General features: G+C 40.1%; 1 protein-coding gene across 2 annotated transcripts in view; it reads right to left on the bottom strand.

The window, feature by feature from the left end:
- The window catches only part of VPS50 (VPS50 subunit of EARP/GARPII complex), a 151535-nt gene that overhangs the window by 29470 nt on the left and 96768 nt on the right, over positions 1-25297 (bottom strand). For both annotated transcript variants that reach the window (XM_075827722.1, XM_075827720.1), the window contains 7 exons: positions 20906-21038; positions 14866-14957; positions 12758-12852; positions 11416-11514; positions 8839-8929; positions 2262-2438; positions 373-491 (listed from right to left, as the gene is read on the bottom strand). In XM_075827722.1, coding sequence (XP_075683837.1) covers positions 373-491; positions 2262-2438; positions 8839-8929; positions 11416-11514; positions 12758-12852; positions 14866-14957; positions 20906-21038 — 806 coding nt within the window. The remainder of the gene's footprint in view (positions 1-372; positions 492-2261; positions 2439-8838; positions 8930-11415; positions 11515-12757; positions 12853-14865; positions 14958-20905; positions 21039-25297) is intronic.

The raw sequence follows: 25297 nt of genomic DNA, 5'->3' as shown, positions 1-25297 counted from the left end.
ACAATCAGCTGTAATCTATGGTGGAACCTGGCAGTAAGTGCTCAATTACCCTACAGTGCCACCACAGGTGAAATGAAGCATTACACAGAAAAATCATAGTGATGTCTGAGTAATGCACTGGATGTGCCGGGTCCTCAAGAGTGAGAGATGCTAAATGTAGTTGCTCCCTGTTCTGGGTAATTTTAAGTCAGACTTAACCAATGGGGTGTTTTACAAATGATAAATCCTATACCTAACACTAGATTTCCCTGATTGATGAAAACTTTCGTTCTAGTTTAGAGTTTTTCTCCCTCTTGTGCTGCTTCCTTTGACATTACCCCCCCCCCCCAAGACGAGCGACTAAAAAAAACACACATTATAGGGTGCAGTCACCTTTTTGATGGTGCATCTCCGGTCTGCTCATCAACATAATCCCTCTTTAGTTCCTCCGGGACGTCGCTGTCACTGTCGTACTCCTGATAAGCACTTTTCTCCAGCTCGTCGGATTCATACTGAGAAAGAAGATGTTACGCTTGTTTTTATTACTAGAATATCAGACGTCTGTGGGGGTTATTTAACCGCAGGAAAAATACATTCGCTTACTAAATCCTCCTCCGCCCCAGTAGTGACACCCACAATTATTGATGCGGATATCACTTCAGTGATGTGTCCCCCATGCTGGGCCTCTGCGGCAGCCGCGGAGTCAAATTGATTTGTACAATCTGCAGTTTACATGTGACGAGACGTTACAAGGAAAGAACAAGAACTCAAGATCAGGACGAGCATTGCCGACGTTCCCGTACACTTCATGGAGCGTCATTTTACAGAACGATTTCCAGAACCGAAAGAAAAGCTATTTTATCATCAAAGAGTTAACTCAGGGCCTCATATATGGGATGATACGAGGGCTTCCGAGTGGGGGGGGGGGGGGCGGGGAGACCGCTCTATGAGGGTCACATGCTCTAATAGGGTGTATAACACAATGGGGAAGATATATTGAGAATAGAGTTTCATACGCCAATCTTAATCTGAAGTGCATTGGAGTAAAATGTGGCAAATTTATTAAGAGGAGCACAATGTATCTCCAATCCATCCATCCGTCCGTCCGTCCGTCTCTTATCTATCTCTATGTTCACACTAGCTTTGTCGATGAATACCACCAGCGCCCGATGGACCCCATTGATTTACAATCCGGTCTGTCAGGTTATGGTGTGGGGTCTGTCATTTTGAAGGTAGAATATCTATTTAAAGATCTTATATCTAATTCCCTGAAAGGCAAACTGGCTGCTTGTATTTAAAAAGAGGGTACAGATGAAAAGGGGTTCACTTACTAAATTAGAAAATATGTGGGCTGCCTGGTTAGAGCACTTGGGCCATGCCCCATTGCCGATTACTAGGGATAAGTTGTTAGGAGGGGTAAGAAGTTGATCTGCTTGTGAGATATAGGATAGGATAGGATAGGATAGGATAGATAGATAGATAGATAGATAGATAGATAGATAGATAGATAGATAGATAGAGATAGAGCTAGATAGATAGATAGATAGATAAGATAGATATGAGATAGATAAGATAGATAGATAGATAGATAGATAGATAGATAGATAGATAGATAGATAGATAGATAGATAGATAGATAGATAGATAGATAGATAGATAGATAGATAGATAGATAGATAGATATGAGATAGATATGAGATAGATAGATAGATATGAGATAGATAGATAGATATGAGATAGATAGATAGATATGAGATAGATAGATATGAGATAGATAGATATGAGATAGATAGATATGAGATAGATAGATATGAGATAGATAGATATGAGATAGATAGATATGAGATAGATAGATATGAGATAGATAGATAGATCTGCTTTGGACGTCTCCCTGTATTATGCCCTATTACTTAGGATAGGTCATCTAACTGTAATCATCAGAATAAAGGGGCTGCGGTGTTCATTCATTGATGGACTATCATAAGGTAAAGCGCTTTCAAGTGTCGCTGTAACCTCACTCTCCCGCCAGATGGCGATACACTAGTAGCATGTGTGGCAGTACCAGTGCCAAGGCAACTGTATGATGCCTGAGGAGAATTGTGCACAGGTCGTATTACTTAACATACACTTTGAAGCGGAGAGCCATCTCCAGTGCAGGGTTTGAGCATAGAGGATTGTGGTCATTCACTGAAAATGCTAATTAGATTGAATTGTTGGGGCTTCCAGCAGTGTGACATCCCTCGTACCCCCAATATGGTCAGTTCCACGCAGGGAGATCTTACCCCATTTGATGCAAGAACATCCTCAGTTTCATCGTCTTTCAACACGGATTGTAGCTCAAAAGGATTCCCTCCATTGGTGTACTGCTCAAACAACGAAAGGGACGCAGGATCGGCAGAAGTGGCCTGCTTACTCGGAGACATGGACGGGGAGCGAGATTGCCCCAAACACTTAAATTCCTGTGGGTGGGGGAAAAACAAACTACTAAGAAAAAATTTGATGATGTAAACTATGAATGTATTATGTATAATTGAAGACACTAATGCTGGGCAGATGTGCAGAACTTGGTTCATCCAGCAAACCATTCAGTACTGACGGAAATAATGACGGACAGAGAACGCCTTCGTTCTACAGTGAACTTCCACCGATTCCGTTTTTTAGGTACAAAAATCGGTTCTGCCCCAAATCCCCTGTTAAAAGAATCCTCCTGCTAGGACCACCATATCTCATATCTGCGATCAGCTATGATATTCGGGGAAACCTGGAGTAAGTGTTCAATTTACCTGCAGCGCCACCAGAGGTGAAATTAACCATTACACAGTGTCCATTCAGATCAGAGTGTTGTCCGTGTAATACAGGACAGGACAGGTCCCCCAGGAGGGAGACGTTCTTTGTAACCGCTCTCCACCCCGGCCAAGACATAAGGATCCTGAACAGGGGACCCCCCCCCCTTTATTAAATCAGACTTTTCTAATAGGGTATGTGCAAATGGGTTCTCTAAACTAGACAATCTGTTTTAAAGCTTGTGCTATCATGTCCCATATAAGGTGAAGTTGTCCGACCCTATGACGGTTCAGGTAGATAATTTGTGAGGTGATAGGTGGAGCAGTCCCTGAATCTACCCTGTAGCAATGCTTCTGTTCATGTTCCGCAAGGCCCAATCTATAAACAAAAAATCCTTCACATGCCACCTGCTACAGGAAGCCAAAATGTTTATTCCTCGCCGTTGGAAGTCTACGGACCCCCCGACCCTAGAGAATTGCTAGGGAGATCTAGCCCTTAAACAACAAATGGAGACGCTCATCACTCCTGAGACCTCCATCCCATATGCAAATACCTGGTACATTGGATCTAGTGGATGGAGCCGAACTACTATCATGTCTCCAATATACAGCACACATATGGAAGAGAACATCCTGCTCTATCTCCTTGTAGCTCACCCTCAGATACAGCAGCTACATGAAGGACATTATACAGCAGTAATGAGCAGTGCAGTTGTGAATCCAGCACTGGGGTGAGATATAACAATTACTAAAAGCTGCAGCAGCGTCTCTGGTACATAGGGGGCAGTATTAAAGTAGTTATATTCTTGTATATAGGGGCAGTATTATAGTAGTTATATTCTTGTATATAGGGGCAGTATTAAAGTAGATATATTCTTGTATATAGGAGCAGTATTATAGTAGTTATATTCTTGTATATAGGTGGCAGTATTATAGTAGTTATATTCTTGTATATAGGAGCAGTATTATAGTAGTTATATTCTTGTATATAGGGAGCAGTATTATAGTAGTTATAGTCTTGTACATAAGGGCAGTATTATAGTAGTTATATTCTTGTATATAGGGGCAGTATTATAGTAGTTATATTCTTGTATATAGGGGGCAGTATTAAAGTAGTTCTATTCTTGTATATAGGAGCAGTATTATAGTAGTTATATTCTTGTATATAGGGGCAGTATTATAGTAGTTATATTCTTGTATATAGGGGCAGTATTATAGTAGTTATATTCTTGTATATAGGAGCAGTATTATAGTAGTTATATTCTTGTATATAGGGGCAGTATTATAGTAGTTATATTCTTGTGTATAGGGGAAGTATTATAGTAGTTATATTCTTGTATATAGGGGCAGTATTATAGTAGTTATATTCTTGTATATAAGGGCCAGTATTATAGTAGTTATATTCTTGTATATAGGAGCAGTATTATAGTAGTTATATTCTTGTATATAGGGGGCAGTATTATAGTAGTTATATTCTTGTATATGGGGGCAGTATTATAGTAGTTATATTCTTCTATATAGAGGCAGTATTATAGTAGTTATATTGTATATAGGAGCAGTATTATAGTAGTTATATTCTTGTATATAGGGGGCAGTATTATAGTAGTTATATTCTTGTATATAGGAGCAGTATTATAGTAGTTATATTCTTGTATATAGGAGCAGTATTATAGTAGTTATATTCTTGTATATAGGGGCAGTATTATAGTAGTTATATTCTTGTATATAGGGAGCAGTATTATAGTAGTTATATTCTTGTATATAGGGGGGCAGTAGTATAGTAGTTATATTCTTGTATATAGGGGGCAGTATTATAGTAGTTATATTCTTGTATATAGGAGGCAGTATTATAGTAGTTATATTCTTGTATATAGGGACAGTATTATACTAGTTCTATTCTTGTATATAGGGGGCAGTATTATAGTAGTTCTATTCTTGCACATAGGAGGCAGTATAATAGTAGTTATGTTCTTGTATATAGGGGGCAGCATTATATTAGTTATATTCTTGTATATAGGAGCAGTATTATAGTAGTAATATTCTTGTATATAGGAGCAGTATTATAGTAGTTATATTCTTATATATAGGAGGCAGTATTATAGTAGTTATAGTCTTGTATATAGGGGCAGTATTATAGTAGTTATATTCTTGTATATAGGAGCAGTATTATAGTAGTTATATTCTTGTATATAGGGAGCAGTATTATGGTAGTTATATTCTTGTATATAGGGGGCAGTATTATAGTAGTTATATTCTTGTATATAGGAGCAGTATTATAGTAGTTATATTCTTGTATATAGGGAGCAGTATTATAGTAGTTATATTCTTGTATATAGGTGGTAGTATTATAGTAGTTATATTCTTGTATATAGGGGCAGTATTATAGTAGTTATATTCTTGTATATAGGGACAGTATTATACTAGTTATATTCTTGTATATAGGGGGCAGTATTATAGTAGTTATATTCTTGTATATAGGGACAGTATTATACTAGTTATATTCTTGTATATAGGGGGCAGTATGATAGTAGTTCTATTCTTGCACATAGGGGCAGTATTATAGTACTTATATTCTTGTACATAGGGGGCAGTATTATAGTAGTTATATTCTTGTATATAGGGGCAGTATTATAGTAGTTATATTCTTGTATATAGGAGGCAGTATTATAGTAGTTATATTCTTGTATATAGGGGGCAGTATTATGGTCGTTATATTCTTGTATATAGGCGCAATATTATAGTAGTTATATTCTTGTATATAAGAGCAGTATTATAGTAGTTATATTCTTGTATATAGGAGCAGTATTATAGTAGTTATATTCTTGTATATAAGGAGCAGTATTATAGTAGTTATATTCTTGTATATAGGGGCAGTATTATAGTAGTTATATTCTTGTATATAGGAGCAGTATTATAGTAGTTATATTCTTGTATATAGGGGCAGTATTATAGTACTTATATTCTTGTACATAGGGGGCAGTATTATAGTAGTTATATTCTTGTATATAGGGGCAGTATTATAGTAGTTATATTCTTGTATATAGGAGGCAGTATTATAGTAGTTATATTCTTGTATATAGGGGGCAGTATTATGGTCGTTATATTCTTGTATATAGGCGCAATATTATAGTAGTTATATTCTCGTATATAGGAGCAGTATTATAGTAGTTATATTCTTGTATATAGGAGCAGTATTATAGTAGTTATATTCTTGTATATAGGGGGCAGTATTATAGTAGGTATATTCTTGTATATAGGGGGGTGATTATAGTAGTTATATTCTTGTATATAGGGGCAGTATTATAGTTGTTATATTCTTGTACATAGGGGGCAGTATTATAGTAGTAATCTTGTATATAGGAGCAGTTTTATAGTAGTTATATTCTTGTACATAGGGGGCAGTATTATAGTAGTTATATTCTTGTATATAGGAGCAGTATTATAGTAATTATATTCTTGTATATAGGGGCAGTATTATAGTAATTATATTCTTGTATATATGGGGCAGTATTATAGTAGTTATATTCTTGTATATAGGGGCAGTATTATAGTAGTTATATTCCTGTATATAGGGGGCAGTATTATAGTAGTTATATTCTTGTATATAGGAGCAGTATTATAGTAGTTATATTCTTGTACATAGGAGTAGTATTATAGTAGTTATATTCTTGTATATAGGAGCAGTATTATAGTAGCTATATTCTTGTACATGGGGGGCAGTATTATAGTAGTTATATTCTTGTACATAGGGGGCAGTATTATAGTAGTTATATTCTTGTACATAGGGGGCAGTATTATAGTAGTTATATTCTTGTATTCTTGTACATAGGGGGCAGTATTATAGTAGTTATATTCTTGTATATAGGGAGCAGTATTATAGTAGTTATATTCTTGTATATATGGGGCAGTATTATAGTGGTTATATTCTTGTATATAGGAGCAGTATTATAGTAGTTATATTCTTGTACATAAGGGGCAGTATTATAGTAGTTATATTCTTGTATATAGGGGGCAGTATTATAGTAGTTATATTCTTGTATATAGGAGCAGTATTATAGTAGTTATATTCTTGTACATAAGGGACAGTATTATAGTAGTTATATTCTTGTACATAAGGGGCAGTATTATAGTAGTTATGTTCTTGTATATAGGAGGCAGTATTATAGTAGTTATATTCTTGTATATAGGGGGCAGTATTATAGTAGTTATATTCTTGTATATAGGAGCAGTATTATAGTAGTTATATTCTTGTATATAGGGGCAGTATTATAGTAGTTATATTCCTGTATATAGGTGGCAGTATTATATTAGTTATATTCTTGTATATAGGGGGCAGTATTATAGTAGTTATATTCTTGTACATAAGGGACAGTATTATAGTAGTTATATTCTTGTACATAAGGGGCAGTATTATAGTAGTTATATTCTTGTACATAGGAGCAGTATTATAGTAGTTATATTCTTGTATATAGGGGCAGTATTATACTAGTTATATTCTTGTATATAGGGGGCAGTATTATAGTAGTTATATTCTTGTACATAGGGGCCATATTATAGTAGATATATTCTTGTATATATCTACATTCTTGTATATATATATAATATGATGTAGAAATCATTACGGCAGCCGCCACTGTCAGAAGTCCAGCTCAGCCATTAATCATTAATATTCTATGAAAGCAAAGAAACCGTCTCATAGACACAAATAAGAAGACGATGACATGTGATCCTATTATTCCTCATCCTGTTAATGTGTTTTCCAGAATCACTAACGCCTCTAATGATCCAGCGATTGGCCACCTGCCCGACAAAAGATCATAAGACGTGGTTTATAAGAGATTAGGGGACGAAGCTGTTCTCAGAAAGAAATGCTAAATGAGCGGCTTCTGGAGCCACAGATGTAGAATAAAGGGCCTGCGCACCCTGAACTTTTATTTTTAGAATGTGTAAATTTCTTTTTGATGCAAAATTGCATGAAGGTGTCCGTGACTGGGTAGCATTTTGACAATGTTCCAGGTGTCTGTTTTCAGAAAACATATGGGTGTGGTGGTAGAATTTGATATTATTTGTACTCGGCAGAAGTGTGCAGATTGTCCCAGCTACCAGAGGTGTAAAATGTCCAGAAACCTCTGGCAACAAAAGGGTAAAAAGGCTGGGGCTTTATTCCACAGGTTGTCCAGTCCAACGTAAATAAAGTTCAGCAGCTTTGAAATATATTTTGTGTTTCAATTCCTTACCGTTTTCTAGATCTCTGCTTGCGGTCAGTGAATGGAAACATTACATTTTTCCATTCAGAGGCTAAAAACTCATCCTGATCATATCCAACAGGCAAAGCTGTAAGGCTTGTTACAGTGTATAGGTGCGCTCTCGTAACAAGAACTGCAGCCGTGTTAGTTAGAAACAAGATCTAAATAATTTAATGGATGTTCCCATTCACTGACAGAATGGTGAGGAATTGAAACACAAAAGTATATAAAGACAGTTCGGCTTCAGATCTTTTGGGGGAGGTGAATTCTGTCTTATATGGGCTGACCTCTGGCTTCAGTGGGGTCCCATGTGGGCGAGAGGGAACCACAGTGGGCAAATCAGCCCGAAAATGTAATAGGAAATTGGTAAGTCGGCTTATTTTCAATTTCACATTTAAAAATTTTTTAACATTTACAATCATTATTCAAATTTTCCTTCCAGAATTACAAGTATTGCAGAGTTCTATTTAAAAGAAACTGTTCAAAAAAATGATTAAATAAAATGAAGCAACTTTGTAAATAATGATAAAAAAATTAGACCATTTGCGCATACAGCTCCCATGCAGAGCAAAGTGTATCCATGGTTACAGACTTTTCAGTAAGTCATCTGTCGGTAGGTTATCAATAAGAAGGAATTGAGGGAGTTATACAAAATATGTCTGCGGGATCAGACTACACAGGGATTGTTTGTAGTCTGTAACCATAGAGACACATAGGTCTGCATAAGTCTAGATGCAAAGTTGATTCATTTTTTTATTTTAGATTCATTGGAGCAATATAAAATAGGTTTTTTAATTAAACAGAGATCGTATTCAAACGTTACCACTCACATGTAACTGTAGTATGCTAAAACTGGACTTGACGGGGCAAAGCTCCCAGGTCTCATTTTCAAGAAACATTCGGAGTTCTTCAAGGCGCGTTCTGAAAAAAATAATTATTCAGCTGCAAATTATTCAGGCTCCGTGTAGTGGTTTCAGTGTATAACGGAAGTCATGACTCTACCGGATCCATCCTATGACTGATACAGACGGCACCCGATGGACCCCTTTGAGGCTCAGTCAAGGTTCTGTCGTTTCGACTGCATTAAATGTGACGAAATTGCAGTCGGAGCCTCGGACGCCGGTGTGAAAACGATACGGCGGATACAAAAACATTGTAAAAATGTAATTGGGGCTCAAGTCTAAAGTCTGAAATCTCAGGAACAGAATAAGAATTAATCATTGGTATAAAGGATATGGCTCAGAGAGACCCCAAAAAAAAAAAAAAGGAAGCATAATTGGCGATTCAGGGGACGCGGCGAGAGTTAAACACTATAGAGGTTTTACATTCAGTGAATAGACTTCACCTGGACAAAGGCAAATAACAAATCATTAACCTTTCCAAACTGGGCATCCGAAAAGCTTTCTGCGCCCCCCCCCCCCTCTGTGCGTACAGTTCTAAGCAGCCATTCTGATTAACAAGAGCTACAGTACCCCGACCGACTGCTTGAATAGAGACGAAAAGGAAAGTATAAAGTTACCGCCGCTTGTCGGAAAAAGATGATTTTGGACTTAACCACATAATGAAACTCGTTAACGTTGTATTTTTGTCACACAAGGAATTAGAAAGGTGTGTGCCAAAAACCAAAAATCTCGTCCCTAAACCTTCACGACACGTTAGAAGCGCCACTTAATAACGAATTCATAAGGAACGGAGAATTATCTAGAACTAAAAGGGAAATCAGTGAATTTTAATACATGTAATGAATAATTGAATAAGTTAAAGACATTGTCCAGGAGTAGGAAAAGGGTTCTTCCCTCCTCCCACCAAGCACAGAAACAGCGCCCCTCTTGTCCAAAGGCTGTGTCTGGTATTGCAGGTATTGACTTGAATGGGGATATGCTGCAATACCAGACAGAGCCCATCTAAAAAAAAGTGGCACAGTTTCTGGAGAAAAAAAAAAAAAAAGCAGAAACCCTTTTTCCAATCCTGGACAACCCCTTTAAGACAGAGAGGACACCTGGAAACTCGGTAGTTTCTCAGACTCGGAGTACTCTTGATTGCAGAGCTGCAATACCAGATACGGTCCATGGACAAGAGTGGCGCTATTTCTGGAAAAAATAAAGCCGACACTTTTCCCTTTCTTTTGGCTGCTGTAACTTCAGCATAAGTGACAACGAGCTCTTCCGTTTTGCGGTTTACTTTTGCATTGCTGCCTGAAGAGTTTCAGACCTCAGATTCTAGGACACTTTGCTTGTTTGGAAAAGTTACTGATTTCAAGGGTGAATCTCAAATTCTTCGGAGAGGGAGATTGGAGCGATGCTAGGAACGCTGGCAGTGGTGCAAGAACAGGAGGGGCCGAGATCACCTTATGCCCCGCAGAAGAGCGCACCTGAAGTCTCCTTACCTGCTGCCTAGAGGTTACATCAGACTCAGCCCTCACATCCACACTCTCACTGCCTCCCATCGCCTCCGATTCAAAAACATTTTCCATATCTGTCCCTTCATCACACAAAAAGACTACTAAATTGTTAGTTTGTGTACTTATAAATATCCCGGCTAGACTGCCATAACATCCCCCTTTGTGGTCACCACTTCAATCTACCCTAAACTCATCTACCTCTCCTCCCGTTCCCCTAATGCCACCGGCTCTATCTGTCCCTCCCTTGGCTGCCCCCTCCCACATAAAGAACCAACCCACACACAACCTCCGCTCTGCCAATGACAGTCTCTTCTCTACCACTTTAATCAGCTCCTTAGGCCCTGTTCACACAGTTTTTTGGCGCCGCTTTTGATGCTGAAACCGCGTCGGAAACGGTGCCAAAATACGCCCTAAAACGCCTCCCATTGATTTCAATGGGAGGTGAAGGCGTTTTTTTTTCCATTGAGCGGAAGAAAATTCTAACGGGAAAAAGAAGCGTCATGCCCTTTCTTCGGGCGATTCCGTCTCTGACATCAATGGGAGGCAGAGAAAGCGGTTTTCTCTGCGTTTTTTGGCCGCAGCCGAGAGTGCAGGCAGGTCAAAATCTGCCTCAAAATTCCTTTATTCTTTTTCCTGGCCCCCCTGTTGGAGAGATATGGCCCACTGTTGTGTTGGCTCCCTATAGGCTAATTTGCTGTAGAAAGCCAACAGGGTGGAGCTAGCTTCCTTGCCTCTGATGGTGACCAATCAGCGTGAGGCAGCTTGAGGGTAGTTCCCACCCTGTTGGCTAACTACAGAATTTAGCATAGAGGGAGCCAACACAACAGTGGGCCATATCTCTGGAACGGAAGGGTCCTGAAAAAAAAGAAAAACAGCGCTGGAATCAGGGAGACCGTGATATTCAGGTCAGTTAATCAAGTTGAACTTATATGACCTAGTGACAGGTCCTCTTTAAGATATGTTACACAGTTGGTAATTATTTCTGTGGGTTTGTGACTAGACTTACCTGTGATAATTCTTAAAATAGTTCACACTTTGCTTCCTAATTGATTCTTGCAAGACCTCGGATTTGCTGCCGCAGAACTCCTCTCCAACCTGCATAAGCCTGAATACCAACAATAATGACATATCAACAATAATTTGTCATGCATAATATGTGCCCATGAGATATTCCAAAGCACTGGCAATAAATAATAATATTATGATATTTTGTACCAATTAAAACTTCACTGGTGGTCTAAGATAGTGAAGGAGTTCATTTCTAAATGGTGCCCCCTTCTTGGTGGTATAAAGTAGAAAAGAGCAGTACTATTTTATTCCCTAGTGGTCTACAGTTGAAGTGGGGGTTAATATCTGGGGATCTAGGGCAAAAAAAGGCTTAATATTTTATTCCCTAATGGTCTAGTGTAAAGTGGGGATTGATATCTACTGGTCTACAGTATATTTGGGGATTCATATTTTATTTCCTGGTGGTCTAGTCTAAAATTAGGGATACCTTGTGGTCTATGGTGGTATTAATAGTTTGCCCCTTGGTGGTCTAGTGTAAAATAAGGGACACTTTGTGATCTAGGGGTGTATTAGGGGAATAATATTTTATTCCCTGGTGGTCTAGTGTAAAATAAGGTCTAGGGTGGTATTAGGGGATTAATATTTTGCTCCCTGGCGGTCTAGCGTAAAAAAAGGGGTTGATACCTGGTGGTCTAGGGCATAATAGGGGTTTAAATGTTTTGTTTCTTGACGGTCTAGTGTAAAATGGGGGGGTTTATACCCAGTAGTCTAAGGTATGTTAGGGGTTTAATATTCTGTTCCATGGTGGTCTGTTGTAAAATCGGGGGTAGAAAAGTGGTGGTTTGGTGGTTCACCTTCCTCGGCTCGATTCCTGCGGGGTCCTATCAGGAAGTTGAGAAGAGCCACACAGGACTGCCTGCCCATTAAGTAAGAGGTCAGGGGCGTCTGGTGCCACAGGGTCCACAGCCTGGTACTGCTCCTAAGGACAGGCCATCAATACTACAGTCCCTGATAACCCCACTGAGAGCCTTGAATTCGTTTTGTCGTAAATGTCTTAAACGAACACAAAAAAATAAAGGCTACCTTACATGAATTTGCTGTGCTTAATACCATCTATTGTTCCTTGTTATCAGCCAATTCAGGCTGGGAACGGTGGTGTTCATATAAGCAGAAAAAACCCAGTCCCCATGATCACAACTTTATTTAAAAAATCTCCAGTGCTGAGAACCTCAGTGAATATTAGTAAATAATCGAACCATGCCGAACTATAGATTTACTGTCCCTTTAAGGATCTGCACCACTGAGACCTGATCGTGTCTCTACCTAAGACAGCAACCTACCTGCTGACTATATCCAAAACCACAATGAAGTCATCGTATTTGAAGTTGGACATGTCTGTTCCGAGAAGATACGTCTTGACTTTGAGCTGAACGTCCTGGACAACACAGTGTAGAACATTTGTTAATACGATGCAGCAGAGTGGACATTATTCTCTGGCCGCGTATCTGGCATGCACAATATGTTTGCGTTTCCTTTCTGAAGAAAAGAACATTTATCTTGACAATCTGTCTCTTCCAATTGTACAGATATTGCCACAATGACAACAGACAATGCTACTGGAGAGAAAAGAAAAATCAGAGAAGTAGTACGAGGTTTTTCTTCTAGGCACGACCTGAAGCTTGGTTTCCTAAAATACCTTAAATTATAGAGAAGAAAACGGAAAACGGATCGGCTAGAAACCGACCGCAAAAAGAAAAAAATTATACAAGCAAAATGTTTTCAGAGATTATGATTTTGATTTGATCCGTCTGGAGGAAAAAGGGCCAATAAAGTGACTATTAAACTAAAAAAATTAAGCAACTTTGCAAAAGGTCTTGAATTTAAAATCTCACACTATTTCCGGTCTACAGTTCCAATGCAGGACAATCGTCTCCATGGTTACAGATTATAAACAAACGGTGTAATCAATCTGATCCTCCAAATTTCCAACTCCCCCCCCCCTACTTCTTGATAACCTACATTTGGAAACATAGTAATAAAGTAGGAGAAAGATGTAGTAACACAAAAATACAGGTCAGACTACAGTTTGTTTGTAGTCTGTGACCATGGAGACACATAGATCTGCATAGGAGTTGTACACACAACCTTTTTTGTCAATACCATTTGCAAATTTGCGTACATTTTTTTTAGCTGCTTTGGAGCAACCCTTTAAATAACGTTTCCATTTGAATTTAAATAATGTTTCTGCTTTGCAATATACGTTGTGTTTCAATTCCTCACTATTTTCAACACCTCTGCTTTCAGTTGGTGAATGAAAACAGGTTTACATCAAGAGGCTCAAAACCTGTCCTGATCGTGAGAGCTTCAAAATACTGTAAAGAGCCATGACAGAAATTTCCAACACAGGTTTGCAGTCTTTGGTTATAAATATTAATAATTTTATTTACTGCCCGCAAGCAGAGAGACAAGGACAATTGTGCTGATCAGATAGATCGACCAGGGTGGAATTAGGAAAACAAAAAGGGTTGGTCTCCCTTAGAAAAATAATTTTCAAAGACCCAATCTGAGTAAACAGAGGAAAGTCCTTAACTTGGGACCTTCACCAATAAGTTGGAGAAGCAACAAAGAGCGTCTCGGTCTTTGGAGGACTCAGCACGTCCACGCATTACACGGATAACCCCTTGATTTCAGCGAGTCCAATGTAATACTCAATTTTACATTGTAAGCTATTTGAAGTGCCCCTTCATTGCTTACCAAGCACAGCGCCAAACATTTGTGTGTGGCTGTGCAGGGTATTGCAGTTAAGTCTCATTCACTTGAAGGGGCCTGAGCTGTAAAGAATTGCAATACCAGGCACAGCCACTAAAGAATGTATGGAGCTGTGCCTGGTAAGCAATAAAGCGCTACAGCCCTTCAATCAACTGATCGGCGGTGGTGCTGGGAGTCAGACCCTACCGATCTAATATTGATTACCTATTCTAAAAATAGGTTATCTATATCAAAGTCCCAGGAAAAAAAAACATTATGCAGATATAAGAACACAGACAGGTCTCCAAGCGAGGGGATCCCACTTGTCCCTGACCCTAGGGTGGGTACCCTCCACCTTTTGGGGAGGGCTTACAATAGGTTGCAGTTTTTGTGTGGCAAGCTTCACTATTTTAGTGGCACAATCTTGGGCTTTGAAACGATATAAAAAAAAATAAAAGTAGTATGTGCTCCTTAAAAATAAAAGGCTGAGGGGTGACAACAGTAACGAGAGCAATTTTTTTTATGTTGTCAAAAGAAGCAACAGCAATCAGGGTAATGAGAGCTGTAATCTGACTGGCCACTAGGGGCATCACCATTGCTTGTATTTGCTCTGCTTGTATTTGCTCTCGTCTTTATACGTCTGATACCAAAGGATTGTAAGCGGGATGTGAAACGGTAAACACGAGCGAAAGGAAATTACCTGCCATATGCGCGTTAATCCGTGCTCCAGTTTCCTTTTGATATAATTTCGATCAAAATTGTTCTCTTCTGTAGTGGGCACACTGCTGCTATCTGAAAAAAAGAGACAGAAAAAAAACTTACTTAGGGCCGAATAAATTTACAGCATGACCACAAGGACTTGAATGGAGTAGAGCCGGAGCGCCGCTGTCCAGGAAAAACAGTGAAGGGGACGAGGTGCAAAATCAGCACTGCGGCAGCGACATTCTCAGGATCAGTGGGGCTCAGAGGTACCTTAGTGATATTACATCCCTATACGAGATGGGAAAACCCCTTTAATACTGAACGGTAAGTCATCAAAAAGGTGCATGGATGTTAAAAATAAATAACATGAAATCCAGACTCCGGCTCTGGAAAGTGTCAGCCATCTTGTTCTCTCAATTATAGGGGGCACTTCTAGCAAATGTGAGGGTCACATCAAGACCTCCACGAGGTCTTAATACATCTGGGTCTTGAAACTCTCGTGGAGACGTCGAGTTGTCATCTTGTGTAATAAAAAATAAAAAGAAGACTCAAAAAAAAAAAAGTATTATATCATTCCTAGGATTAGAGCCTATAAGAGTAATGGGGTTTGACAACCACTGTGGAAATTCTTATAGTAATCATAATTATTGTCACTAAGCTTTCCCAAAACTGCGGTGCGGGGGTGGGGATGAGCTGTCCCTTTCCTGGTCGCCCGATTTCACAAATAAGGGCAAAAACAGACATTTTCTAAGAAGCTACTGTGTGGATTCCACAGACCGACCATTGATTTCAATGGACACTATGTAATACTTTTTCCCCCCTGTGGTGGCGCTGTAGGGAAAATGAACACAGGTTTCCCCATAGTTTGCAGCTGATCGCTGAGGACTCCAGGAGTGGGACAAAATGCGATTATCTTATTTTGAGGGGATCCTTCAAACAAATGGGGATAGTAAGAAGCAAACAAGCCCTTTAAATATGGCACAATGTTTATTTAAGCGGGAACCGGACAAGGTTTCTAAACCTTTCCCTGTATGTTTTCACATATAGCAGTCACGTAGTCCAGTCTTCAAACCCGCCTTTCGAGAGATGATTAACATCCACTAGCCGAACTACTTCACTAAAGGCCAGCACCAACGCTCACGCATGCGCAATTGTCTAGTACATGCCGGGCATGCGCAATTGTCTAGTACGTCCCGGGCACGCACCGTGCAGTCATGAATCCAGACAGATTACACCTCGATGCACCGCACATGCTCTGCGAGTACAAGGCAATAATAGCGCATCCGTGAGTGACGGAAAGGGCTTTTAGGGACGAAAAGCGGCTGGTGGATGTCAATCAACTCTGGAAAGGCGGGTTTGAAAACCGGACTGCGTGACTCGTCACCGCCCCCATGACTGCTCAATGATAATCTGCATACATCGCATTCAGTTTTAAAACTTGATATTATAGATTTTGCTGCATCGGTGAACACGAAGAGAGGCTTGTTTGGAAACCGTGTCAGGTCATGTATTACGGCATGGTGGCGGTTTAGAGGGATAAAACGACCAGGCGGGTTCCCTTTAATTTAAAGCGTATGACCACATATTATGAGGGGAAAACAGAAATGATAAAGATGATCAGTTGGACAGTAAACATGGGGATTGGTACTTTACTGGCATACGTTATAAGGACAGACAATTTTAACTTGGCACCTCAACAATATTGTCATACGAGAGGACAGCTGCCCCAAAGTGCCCATAAAGGCATCTAAAGGGCTATTTCCGAATAGTGCAAGGCCCGCTACAGGTCCTTATACACAAAGGGTGAGATTTGCACCAATTTTCTGTCGTATCAAACCTGTTTTTTGCAAAAATTTGACATTTTTAATTTTACGCCTCCCTTGCCACTTTTAAAAAAGTAGGTGGAGCTTAGTGGGAGCTGCGGGGCTACCGTGGATCGACAGATTTACTATAATTAAAATTATAGTGGAAATCTTAGCTAGCTCATAGCTTGTGAAACACGAACAGCACAAGATGTGCCAAATTTATTAAGAGGTGTATGCCTCTAAATAAATTTAGTACCTCTTACTATGGTGGGGTTCTGTTTTAGACGGACGTATGAAATCGCCAGTCTTAGTACATTTTCCCCCAAGATGCCTACATCGGAGATCTTTCTAGTTGGGGACATTTATTGGGTGGTCTTCAGGTTCTCTCCACTAGGGTATTTTTAAGATGTTCTTTGTTAAAGGGGTTTTCCGAGTTAACACTTTCATGTGTCAGTGCTTTTAGCCTCTAAATCTGATTACATTTGCAATCCACTTACTGTATCCAAACTGGCCCCGTTTCACGATGCCGCCATGGATCACATGAATGGGGAGGACAAGCCCGTTGCCTGCTCTGCTAACAAGTCGTATACCTATCCTGTGGTCAACTTGCTGAATGTATCTGCCCGGTATACGGCATGTGACGCCCCCGCTATACTCTTCTGCTTCAACGCACACGTCGTAGCGCTGCACTGCTGTATACCAAAGGGGTGTACTTTAATGAGGGACCGTTCGCTCCATCCCTTTTGGGTATATTATACCTTTCTAAGCCGGCAATTTTAATACTGAATTTTAATAATTCAATAAAATAGATCAGTTGATCTTCTTGCCCTTCTTTTTTCCATTTCTTTCCCTTCCCTTTCCATTTGTTTAATTAAATTTTGGTGATGTACATCAGGGCTTAATTGGAAGCAATAAAGGGTCCTCAAGAGGAAATTTTGTTATTGTATACCAAAGACCGTACAGTGCAGTAGACCATACCGTCGGTCAGGGAGTCGGGTGAGAGCGGCGGAAAGCTGATCAGCAGACACAGCGTTGGTCTTAGAAGTGATTTACTCAAGATTTGGAAAACAGACGAGAAGACAGAGGGAGGAGCTACACCACGGTTCTGCAGCCTGCAAAGACTCATGGGAAACGTAGTTAGAGCGGGTTATCAAACGCCCAACAATATCAGCCTTAGGATGTTAAGAAACGGTGAATCACAGGGGGTGTGTAATCTGTAAAAATTTTCTTTTTTTTTTTAGCTGCGCTTTTGTTTTTTCTCACGAACTTGGAAATTTTTGTTTAAAGGATGTCCCTAGGAAGAGACGCCATCAAACCAAACTATGTCTAGCTTACTTCCGAAAGTAGTTTATAACAGTAAATATCCAGCCATTTCCACCGTGACACAGGTCACTGCCCTCTGGTTGAGAAGTTGCCATATACACTAGAAAGGACTGAAACCCTCATTATTCAAAGCCTTTTCCTGCTCCTCTCGAAAGATGTTGAACTACCAATTCCGTAATAAACCCCTTCATTAAAATCAGTCCGGTAGGTTCTCAAGGTCGGAGTAGGTCACACTTGATGGATCTCCTCTGACATGTTTAATTGTCATGTCATAATAATCCACGGTGTAATTATAGAAAAATCCCTTTAATCACCTACAACGTGCTAATTCTCCATCTTGGAGTGCATTGTTTCGGGAGTACGGCCAAACTTTTTGAAGAAGTGTTAACAATGAAGTTACAGATGAATTTCTCATTTCTAACTTCTGCCTTCGTCACGTCAAACCCATCCTAATTAACATTCTTTGAAAACAAGATGGTAATGTAGGGAGAGCAGAGCGTGTGACCTCTTGTCTCTATCTTACGGTGAATAAACTCTGAGGTGCGATCTGCAAGTCAATGAGGATGTATCAGAACTTGCAGGTCCTCCAGACTGGCTTAGCCATGTCCTCGAGTGCCCTTAACAGGGAGCTGTTAATGATAATTCGCTCGGAGAGCAGGTCTCCTGAGATTCCTACGGTGCCCACATGTGTTGCAATGGGCCAAAAGACCAAATCAGGAAGATATATGGTCACACACACACATAGAAGCTGTTCAGATATATTATGGAAAAACCCAAGATTTTCTTCTGTACAAATGGACACCATATGCAAAGAGGTCAAAATAAGATGCCGTCAAGGGTTTTGGCTCCTGGGCACTTGTCTATCATGCTTCGAGGCTCAATGCCTCGTACTCATCCCTGTATTTATGGATAAATTCGTTTCTTCATCCTTCCAATTCTGATGAGGACATAGACCTTCCACATACTACGGAAGTGATATCGATATCACAACCACTCTGGGCACAGACAAATCATATTTAGATGCTTTGAAAGTTTTTTAGTCCTGAGTCCACTGGGTGGAAGACATCATCTTTCTCCACCAGAATTTTAATACACATTAACAGTCCTTTTACTGAATGCAAAGTATACCACTTGGTCGCCAAATTCGAAGGAGATCCGATAGTATCCCCCACGGCATGCATCTTTTAGTAAAAGGGTTTTGGGCAATTCCTTTTTATTAGCTGATCTCAGTTGCAGTCCCACTGAAGTGACCACCAGCGATCAGTTGTAATCGGAGAAGGAACCCTTAAGCAAGTGTTCAATTTCCCTGCAGTGCTGCCGCAGGGGAAGTTAGGAATTACATGCACTCCATTGAAATCAGTGGGCTATCCATGTAATGCGTGGACAGGCCGGGTTCTCCATAGTAAGAAGTCCAGAAAAAGAAACTTCATTCTATTAACTCAGTGGTGTGTACTATGAGGTTCTGCAGCAGCTGGTGCACAGTGCTGTGTAAAACATTCTGCAGCTATTGAAGACTCTCTTTTTTGAAGATAGCGGGAACATGATATGTCAATCACTGGACCACACAGAAGGAATTTTCTACGAGAAGGATCCCCGACAGACTGTTTTCAGAATATGATGATTATACACATTATCTACAGACAAGTCAATGAAAAATGTCCTTTGTGTGACAAATATCGGGAGCAAATAAAACACTTTTTTATATCACTATAAAGCTCTTTCCTATAAAACTTCTAGAAACCTGCAGACCCTTTTATCATGAGGATATAAAAGAGTAATCCGCAGCTTTAGGAGAGCTATGATTAAATTTAGTGTCTCCTGCCACCACGGGAAGCTGAAAATCAATCTCTATAAAATGAAAACACTTTTCATATGCTTTCCAAACCAGCTGCGATTCAGGTTTCGCAAGGTGAATGGAGGTGCGCTGAACGCCCAGCATGGAGGGGGTGCACGCTGCCATCACGGGCAGAGAGAACTAACCGAAACAAATGCAAAATACGTCAAGTCTTATTCACAATATTTCTAATGATACGGTAGTTATTTGCAACAGATTTAAGGAAAAAAAGGACACGTGTGGAAGGAGGCAGCACAGAGGTAGATATGAGATAGATAGAGAGATAGAGAGATAGAGAGATAGAGAGATAGAGAGATAGATATGAGATAGATATGAGATAGATATGAGATAGATATGAGATAGATATGAGATAGATATGAGATAGATATGAGATAGATATGAGATAGATATGAGATAGATATGAGATAGATATGAGATAGATATGAGATAGATATGAGATAGATATGAGATAGATATGAGATAGATATTAGATAGATAGATAGATAGATAGATAGATAGATAGATAGATAGATAGATAGATAGATAGATAGATAGATAGATATGAGATAGATAGATATGAGATAGATAGATATGAGATAGATAGATATGAGATAGATAGATATGAGATAGATAGATATGAGAGAGATAGATAGATATGAGAGAGATAGATAGATATGAGAGAGAGAGATAGATAGATAGATAGATAGATAGATAGATAGATAGATAGATAGATAGATAGATAGATAGATAGATTTAAAGGGGTTGACTCATTATGATGACTTCTGACTATATGGAACGTATATGGGGAAAGAGGAGGGAGTTCTGAAATACTCCACAAAGACAGGTATTACATGGCCGGCCCTTGACTTCATTGATTGGGCACTGCGCAATACAACATTTCACCAACAGGGTCACTATAGGGGAATTGTACAGATGATAAAAACTTCCAGCCGCCAGACCCCTGGCCACATATTCTTCATCAACTGAGCTGCATAAGCAAAGGGGTCTGCCGTGACTGGACAATCCCTTTAAATTGAGCGTTTGTTCTCTAGACATAGTAAGATTCTGTTCCTTACCAGACGTTGCTTGCGGTTCCTCATGATCAAATTTTTCATGCCACTCCATTGTACGAAAGTAACTCAACATAACTTCCCAGAGTGCTTTGCAGAGGTCGGTTAAGCATGGAATGTAACTGTCGGATGTTATATGCTGCGAATATACAAAGCAAAATACATTTATTCAACATTGGGTCGTCCCCGAGTGCCCCTACGAATGGAGCGGTACTGCGCATGATTGGCCACCGCTTTATTCATTTTCTATGGGGCTGCCAGTCCCCCACCGATCAGATATAGTTTATGGGAAAACCCCTTTAACAGCTCCTTCTGACCTTGGCTACTGAAACCGCTTTTTACACGAAAATCATAGAAAATTATATATTCCTGAGCGCAACATCTTCCCTCTATCGCCCTCAAATAGGAGACCTGCCAGATCCACTCTAAAAGCATTTATCCTGGTCACCGATCCTGGTCACACAATGCAATTCAAATTTGCCCTGCATGGCACGGTAGTTGAGTTCATAATGCCAACATGTCCTACAACCCAAGCCAGCAAGGTTCTTCTTCTGGCAATGACTACTTATTAGAAGGTTCCCTAAAAAAAATGTTGGGACCCCCAACAATCAGCTGTAATTTGTGAGGAAACGTGGCAGTAAGTGTTTCATTTCCCTGCAGTGCCACCACAGGAAGATTTAAGTATTACACAGTGCCCATTCATTCCAATGTGTTGTCTGTGTAATACAGGACAGGTCCTCCAGAGCGAGAGACGCTCTTTATAACCGCTCTGGTCAAGAGATGAGGATCCTGAACAGAGGACCCCCTTGCTATTAACTCAGAATTCCCTAATAGGGTGTATGAAAATGTTAGATTCCAGTTTAGAAAAACCAACCAGGAATCAAACTTCTAATAACCTAAAATGAGATAGGACCGGTATGTTAATTTCTAATTTTCATCCAGAAAGAATTCGAGGACAGATTTTTTTTTTTATGACTATTTCTGGACTAGAAATAAAAAAAAAAAAATTAACATTTCAATTATATATAGAATGAAAATGTTTTATTAATCATCCTTCTAGCAAGTAATGGTCACGCTCTCCAGAATATAGAAGGGACTGATGCAAACAATATATAGACTGTATATCTTATAGAACTGTGTACGCCTACTGAATACACAGAAAAATCACCATCTCAGCGACAATCTGGACACGCGGTCACGTATTATATTGCGTTCTGTAATAAAAACATTCATTGCGCTCGACCGGTTCAAACGACGATTATATAAATTGACCTCCATATCATAAGAGTTCATGCCCCGGAAGAAGCCAGTCCCGGCGAAACTGAAGTTGGACTACATTCATGGTGGATGCCATGTGGATTTTATGCTTGTATAGGTTTGTTTTAACCCCTTCCCTCCGAAGGCATTTTTTTTTTTTTTTTTTGCTTTTTTTCTCCCCAACTTCCAAGAGCCATAATTCTTTTGACTTTTTCATTGATATAGCCGTGTGAGGGCTTGTTTTTTGCGGGACGATTTGTAGTTATTCACATCACCATTTATTTTACCATATAATGTACCGGGAAACTGTAAAACATTTCTTTGCGGAGTGAAATGGGTAAAAAGACAACAATTCCTCCATTGTTTTTTGGGTTCAGTTTTTACGACCTTCGCCGTGCATTAAAAACAAAACGTTAACTTTATTCTGCGGGTCAATATGATTACGGCGATACCAAATTTATATATTTTTTTATGTTTTACTACTAATACAAGGAAAAAACGTATTGCTAAAAAAACACAAAAAAAACCATTCTTTTTCTGTCGATTGATCGGTATGAGGGCTTATTTTATACGGATGAGCTGCAGTTTTTATTGGTACCATTTTTATTCCATGGCGTTTGTGTTTATTTTATTACGGCGTTCAACCAGCGGGTTAAATAATGTTATATTGAATAGTTCGGACTTTTACAGACGCAGTGATACCAATTATGTTTACTTAATCTTTTTTTACTTACTTTAGGGGAATAATAGGTTTTTTATTAATGCCCTTCGGGGACTTGAACTAGCGTTCTTTGGATTGCTTGCACAACATAATGCAATAAATATTGCAGTATGTTGTGTTTTTTTAGGAGCACTAAGATGGCAGACTTGGGAGCCTTCACTAGGCGCCCGGGCTGCTGTAACAACCGTCGGCACCCCCGCAATCGTGGCGCAAAGTGGAGGCGATGGCTGACTGAAGGGGTCACCCAACCTTTTTCTAACGGCTTAGATGCCGCAATCGCTATTGAAGTGGTTAAATGGCCGAGATCAAGTTATCTCCGATCCAGACAGTTGCAGTGAGATGTCGGCTGCCGATACCCGCTGAGTATCGAGTGGGCTCAACCCTTCCCAGCACTGTACAGTCCAGGCCAAAAGTTTTGAGACTGACACAAATTTTGTTTTTACAAAGTTCGCTGCTTCAGTGTTTTTAGATAGTTTAGTCGGATGTTTCTCTGGTTACTAAAGTACAATTATAAGCATTTCATAAGTTTTTAAACTTTTGACAAATACATCAAGTTTATGCAAAGACTCAATATTTACAGTATTGACCCTTCTTTTTCCAAGACTTCTGTAAATCACCATGGCATGCTGGATATCAGCTTCTGGGCAAGATTCTGACTGATGACAACCCATTCTTGCTTAAAGGGGTTGTCCATTACTGGACAACTAATAAACTATTTAGCGGATAGGTCATCAGTATATGATCGGTGCGGGTCCGACACCCGGATCGGCACTACCTACAGGGGGCACTATGTGTGTGTGTAGGACACAGTGTATAGTGATATTATAATCCGGGACACAGTGTATGGTGCTATTGTAATTAGAGGTGCAGTGTATGGCGCTATTATATTTAGGGGCGTACTGTGTGGCACCATGAGAATTTTATCTTTGTTTATAGGTGCAGAAATGTTTGAAAAGTGAGAAACTGAAGACATCTGAGCGGCAAACTGCAGAAATGGGCTGTGGACAAGTCATCATAGAGGTCTGGATCGGATGGAGAAAAAAAAGAGAAAAACAAACAACTAGAATCTGAGAAGACGTCACATGGTTGCTGCACCCGCCTCTTAAATTGTGTTTGTTTGTAGGATAGGCAGGTCTTTGTCTTTTTGTTATATCGGAGGCATTTACAAAAAGGGTTGTATGAGATTACAAAAAAAGGATCCGCTTCACTTGAGTTGGGGGGGGGGGGGGCTACAATACCAGACACAACCCTTGGACCAGAGTGGCACAGTCGGGAAAAACTGCAGTAGTTGTCCAATATATGTTTAAATTTTGTAGATATTTTTTAAACTCACCGCTAGCTGTCAGTGAATACAAAGAGTCTTGTTTGCATTCAGAGGCTGAAAACCCATCCTGGGCATGTAATACCCACACAGCTGAATATTTGTTACAATGTATTTGTTACAGTGCAATCCTCTGTGAGTTAAATTCAAGTGCAGGACAAATCTCTTTCCTGTCCTAGACCCTTAACAAGTGAAAGCTCTGGGGGGGGCAGCACTGTTGAGTGCATCGGGGGAGGGGCAGCACTGTTGAGTGCATCGGGGGGGGGGGGCAGCATTGATGAGCGTGTAGGGGGAAGCATCGATGTGTGTAGGGGGGCAGCGTCGATGAGTGTGTAGGGGGCAGCATCGATGAGTGTGTAGGGGGCAGCATTGAGGAGTGTGTAGGGGGGCAGCATTGAGGAGGGTGTATGAGGGGGGACAGCATCGATGAGTGTGTAGGGGGGCAGCATCGATGAGTGTGTAGGGGGGCAGCATCGATGAGTGTGTAGGGGGCAGCATCGATGAGTGTGTAGGGGGCAGCATCGATGAGTGTGTAGGGGGGCAGCATTGATGAGTGTGTAGGGGGGCAGCATTGAGGAGGGTGTAGGGGGCAGCATTGAGGAGGGTGTAGGGGGCAGCATTGATGAGTGTGTAGGAGGGGGGACAGCATTGAGGAGGGTGTAGGAGGTGCAGCATTGGGGCCGCACTAATAAGTACATGAAGGGGGTAGAACAGTTGATTGTATTGGGGCAGAGCTAAAGTAGTGTGCTGGGTGGCAGCAAAGATGAGTGCTTCGTTGACGTTTTCAGCTCTGCTGCATCTGCTCAAATGGTTCCGACGCCTACACGTGCAGATTAAGCAAATATCTGCAGGAAATGGTTTCCCTGTTAATGGGCAGTTTATAACAATCTAGAAACCTCGTCTCTATATTCTAAGCAGTGATACGTTACATGTTATGTGACACTAGTGAGATAAATTAATCAAGTACGGAGGCGACAATTTAAAAATATTTCAATCCTCCAAGATTTATTCACCGGCTCTACAATTTATGACACATGAAACAGAAGAAAATTTTAATGATTAATGCATAGCTCGTGGGCAAGAAGAGCTTCTACTACCC

The sequence above is a fragment of the Rhinoderma darwinii genome, chromosome 5 (genome assembly GCF_050947455.1).
Source record: "Rhinoderma darwinii isolate aRhiDar2 chromosome 5, aRhiDar2.hap1, whole genome shotgun sequence".
Classification (NCBI taxonomy): Eukaryota; Metazoa; Chordata; class Amphibia; order Anura; family Rhinodermatidae; genus Rhinoderma; species Rhinoderma darwinii.
The sequence above is the reverse complement of the archived record's forward strand: the minus strand, read 5'-3'. Positions and strand labels throughout refer to the sequence as shown.